The 4,953-nt window shown below is 35.3% G+C and overlaps 1 protein-coding gene across 2 annotated transcripts in view; it reads right to left on the bottom strand.

Moving 5' to 3' along the window:
- The window catches only part of LOC106882433 (uncharacterized), a 200,540-nt gene that overhangs the window by 65,832 nt on the left and 129,755 nt on the right, over positions 1–4,953 (bottom strand). For both annotated transcript variants that reach the window (XM_052973727.1, XM_052973728.1), the window contains exon 5: positions 1,737–1,853. In XM_052973727.1, coding sequence (XP_052829687.1) covers positions 1,737–1,853 — 117 coding nt within the window. The remainder of the gene's footprint in view (positions 1–1,736; positions 1,854–4,953) is intronic.

The following is a 4,953-nucleotide window of genomic DNA, read 5'->3' as shown; positions in this document are numbered from 1 at the left end:
TATATATATACATACAACAAAAATAAATTTAAAAAATTAATTTAACTACTACTACTACTACTACTACTACTACTACTACTACTACTACTACTACTACTACAACTACAACAACAACTGGGTGACTGAGCTACAATAAACAATAGATTGTCTCATAAGAATTCAGTTTCAGTAAATAAATTTAGTCAAAAGTACATTTTATAAAACATTTTCCACAGTTTTTACAACATTTATTATTATTTCTGTATATTTTCTCTATGTTTTTTTTCTATATTTATTATTATTTTCTATGCTAATATTGGTTAGGGTTAGGTCAAATGAAATCTTGTTCTTATTGATATTATTTTAAACCAGGCCAGCCCAGATGAAGCAAACCATTGTACAGAGACATTTCTGCCTGACATTATACAACCAGAACTACATTATTCAAGAAATCCTTCTATTTTTCAAGATAGTAGAAAGCGATTTAGGGGAGATTCACCTCTGAACAGTGGATTTCCAGCAGATCAAGATTTCATTAAGTGATGTTTTCATTGTTTTTGTTTATCAAAACATATGCTTTATACAGTTTTTAAAGCTGGCTGCCAATTCCATATAGAGACTACTCAGGCAAGAAAAAAAAAGGTAGAACTGTTTTGTTTGTCTATGATGTAAGCCTTTGACTATTCGACAAGTTTCGATTAGAGAGCAAATATTTAAGAAAAAGTGGAAGTGGATTGGTAGCACAATTAGAAAGGACACACCAAATGTAGCGAAAAGTGCTTTACAGTGGAATCCGGATGGATATAGAAAGAGGGGTAGGCCTAAGAACTTGTGGCGTAGATCATCACAAAAGGAACTAGCAAAAGGGGGACATTCATGGCAGAGTATAAATACAGAAGCAAAAAATTATGTGACATGGAATTCAATTATAAGTGGCCTATACTCCGCGTTGGAGGGATAAAGGCAAGAAATGATGTAAGCTTTCCTCAAAATCACAATATAATGTTATAAGGAATAAATTTTAATCTGGCTGGGCAACTACCAAATCCTCAAAGACAAAATCATTTCACCAAGCATCTCAATCCATCAACACCATCTTCAGTTCATGGATAGAATCCAATCTTGTGTCCTCCTTCAAGTTGTCAACAAACACCAAATAATGTCTCCTATGCATACCAGTGATATACTGTGGGTTTCGGAACACAAGTTTTGATACTTCTTGGTGCCACATACAATGACCTGATATGCAGACTTCATTCTCTGATCTTGTTGGTCACTTTTGGAAAGTTTTCATATAGATGCTCAATGGTCATGTGTTTCTGTTTCTGCCATTTCACATCTAAAGCCATTCTTATCATCCTTGTGTAGAAACCAGCTAAATTCTTCTTTGCTTATGTGGCAATTGTCTATGTTTTTCTGCCATGCAAGAACACTGACTCAACAGTGGTAAGGAACTGTCTGATTTTTATTCCCCTTGGGTATTCTCTTGAGTTTGTGATATGTTTGCGCTTTTCTGACTTTAATGTCAGCCGTGGAGCTGTTTACCTAACTATGAGAATATCTGAAAATCCTAAAAGATTTGAGGTACTTTATAGGAAACAGTAATGATAAAATTGATGTTTCTTTTTTTTTTTTTTTTTCTCATTAATCTCCTTTTGTAATCTAATGTCTATTAAAGACAAAAGAAAACTCATGAACAATTTAATACATAAAACACTGAAAACATAAAATCTCCAAAGTAAATCAAATTAACTTACTTATCGGTGTGCTAGTGTCATCAGGATCCTCAGGTTTTTCCACCAAAAGTTCGACTCTTTTGATAAGTGAATACTTCTTCAGCAGAACCAAAGCTCTCTTAACGAAACCAATGTAATCTGTCATAAAATAGAATAAACAAATGACCGGGTCAGAGACTCCAGCTAAGAAGATCTGAAGAAGGAATTGTAATTCCGAAATATCATCGGACTATAGATAACCAAATTACAACAGGTATATAGTCCATTTTTTTGTTCTATAGTGCATTGTTGTACCATTCTAAACTTTTTATTCTTTATATAAATATTATTACTTAATATGCATAAATTCAATAAATCAAATCCCATATTCAATCAGACCGCCGGAACACAGCAACAAACACAACCTGTAATCATCCTTGCTATATTTCTTTTTCTAGTCAGCAGCAAATATCATATCTTTGACCATCACCTCTGTTCATTCCTTAATGTTGCGTTACTAACTCCTTTTGAAGTCTTCCTGTACACACACATATGAACACATATAAACATGCATACAAATAAACACACTCACCACACATACACACACATCTGTTTATCCATTCATCTATCTTTCTTTTTATTTATCCATCCATCTATCTTCTGTCTCTCTCACATACACACAATTAAAACATACACTCAAACTTGGTAACACTAAATTCTAATGTGGGAATCCGTGTGGGTAGCAGACACAGAGTCCTTTTCTCTTTGCAATGCATGGTGGTAAATCTAACGGCTAGTAAGTCTACTCTTGCATGTTATAAAAAAAAAGATTCCACAGACCAGATAACATGATGCACATGGATGGACTACGTCACTCTAGAGCATAGAATGTTTAACACATTTTGTTTATTTCTACTCATTTAGTACATTGTACTTCTGCTACGCAGTGATTTTACACCATCACTAGTACAGCATATAAAGTGAAGATTACGCTTCACTGTGGCGGTCTAAATCATACCAAACCATTAGAGTTGCTTCCCTTACCTGCTAAGGTAGACACTAAAATATCGTGTTGTCCGGAAAGTTCGTGCCGATTTTTAAAGGGAAGAAAAAGGTCAATAAATATTTGCCATTACATTTTTAATCGACCAAATATGAACCATTTTGTTGCACAATGCATCTACATCATTCCATTAACTTGAAATTACTCTCTTCCCAGAAATGAGGTGGTTTCATGGCAAATAAGACGCAAAGGTAAGCTACTATAAATCGGCACGAGCTTTCAGGACAACCCAATATTTTATGTTAAAAATATTTAAAATTATTCATGAAGCTAATGCTATCTTCTTCCGCTTCACGTAACTTTCAGTTGACACGCAGATTACCATCATCACAAGACCGCGAATTTCTAGAAAGCAATAAAATTTGTTGTTGCTGTTGTTGTTATTGATTTAACTCGGCTCAATATTTATTGAGCAATCATCTCATGATTAGAAATGTTCCAAACATAACCATCGGTTGCTGTATATTTAGGTTTGCAATATCGAAGATGTCTTGTCTTCTTCAACTGATTTTCGAATGTGATGTAAGTGAAATTTGACTGCTAAATCTAGCAAGTCGTTCAATCGTTTGCAGCAATGGTTCTCAACCAATTTTTTTTATCTATGGATCACTTTGATTATTATTTTATTCCGGTGGACACCCATAGCCATTCAGTGTCTACAAACTACTTTTATAGAAACTTCTTTCAGGATACCTATTTTGTTTTTCACACATTAGCTTGTGTAGTTTGAATTATGTAAAATGTTAGAGAAACAAACTTAACTGTTTCTTGTAATAAATACCAATACATACATCTAAAGCAATTTTTGTTCAGGTAACCTTAAAAATACTATTATGAATCCTCAATTTACCATTTTATTTACATGGACTCCCAAGAATGTTAGGTAATTTTTCAGATTAACACCCTAACCCTAAACCTAACCCTAATCCTAACCCAAACCCTAACCCTAAAACCCTAACCTTGACCCTAAAACCGTAACCCTAACACTAACCCTAAAACTCTAGTGGAAATCGTGCGGGTGTTAATCTCAAAAATTACCGAATGTTATGTGGACCTTGAGGGACCATAAGGGTCCCAGTTGAGAACCAATATTATAGAGTGGAAATTTTGGCAGATTTTTGTTCACGGCTGTTACTGTACTAGTTAGGCAAGGATACATGGGGAAAAAATATTGATCATGGATATTTATTTTAAATATAAAAATAAACTAAATACAAGTGTTGAAAATCGTTCCATAAATTTTCTAACGTACTATGCTGGGTTATTTCCCCTTAGACAACTCCGGATTATTTCCCTTTGACACAACTTCAGATTAGTTTCCCTTACACAGCTTCGGTTTATTACTGCTTACATAACTTCAGATTATTTCCCCTTCACATAATTTCAAGGTTTTCTCACTTTACATAACTTCGGAATATTCCTCTTATACATCTAGTGTAAGAGAGATGAATGTAGAACAGAAAATAAAATCCATTCTACGTAACTCCCATGAACCCCCTTCCAAGACTTGGTTTCAATAGTCTCGAACTAATACCAATGTGTTGTAATATATGGAATGAAGGTAAATGACAAAATATAGACTATGTCTTCTCTAACGAAATAAAACAGAGTTTATATCTGGAAAAAAAATTTGTATAAATATAAAAAAAAAACCCACTCCTACAACAAACGAACCATATATATATATACTGACAGCCACAACAGGTCCCAGTCTAATTTTGGTTAGGTTTCTATGGCAGGATGACCTTCCTAATGCCAACCACTCCAAGGTTGTAGTGGGTGCATTTTACATGCTACCAGCACACTTGTCATTTACATGACACTAGCAATGGCCAGTGAGAGTGTGTGCGTGTGTATACATACATACATAATCATCATCATCATCATCATCATCGTTTAACGTCCGTTTTCCATGCTAGCATGGGTTGGACGATTTGACTGAGGACTGGTGAAACCAGATGGCAACACCAGGCTCCAGTCTAATTTGGCAGAGTTTCTACAGCTGGATGCCCTTCCTAACGCCAACCACTCAGAGAGTGTAGTGGGTGCTTTTACGTGTCACCCGCACGAAAACGGCCACGCTCGAAATGGTGTCTTTTATGTGCCACCTGCACAAGCCAGTCCAGGGGCACTGGCAACGATCTCACTCGAAAATCCTACAGGAGCCAGTCAGGCGGTACTGGCAACGGCCACGCT

The sequence above is a fragment of the Octopus bimaculoides genome, chromosome 16 (genome assembly GCF_001194135.2).
Source record: "Octopus bimaculoides isolate UCB-OBI-ISO-001 chromosome 16, ASM119413v2, whole genome shotgun sequence".
Taxonomy (NCBI): Eukaryota; Metazoa; Mollusca; class Cephalopoda; order Octopoda; family Octopodidae; genus Octopus; species Octopus bimaculoides.
The sequence above is the reverse complement of the archived record's forward strand: the minus strand, read 5'-3'. Positions and strand labels throughout refer to the sequence as shown.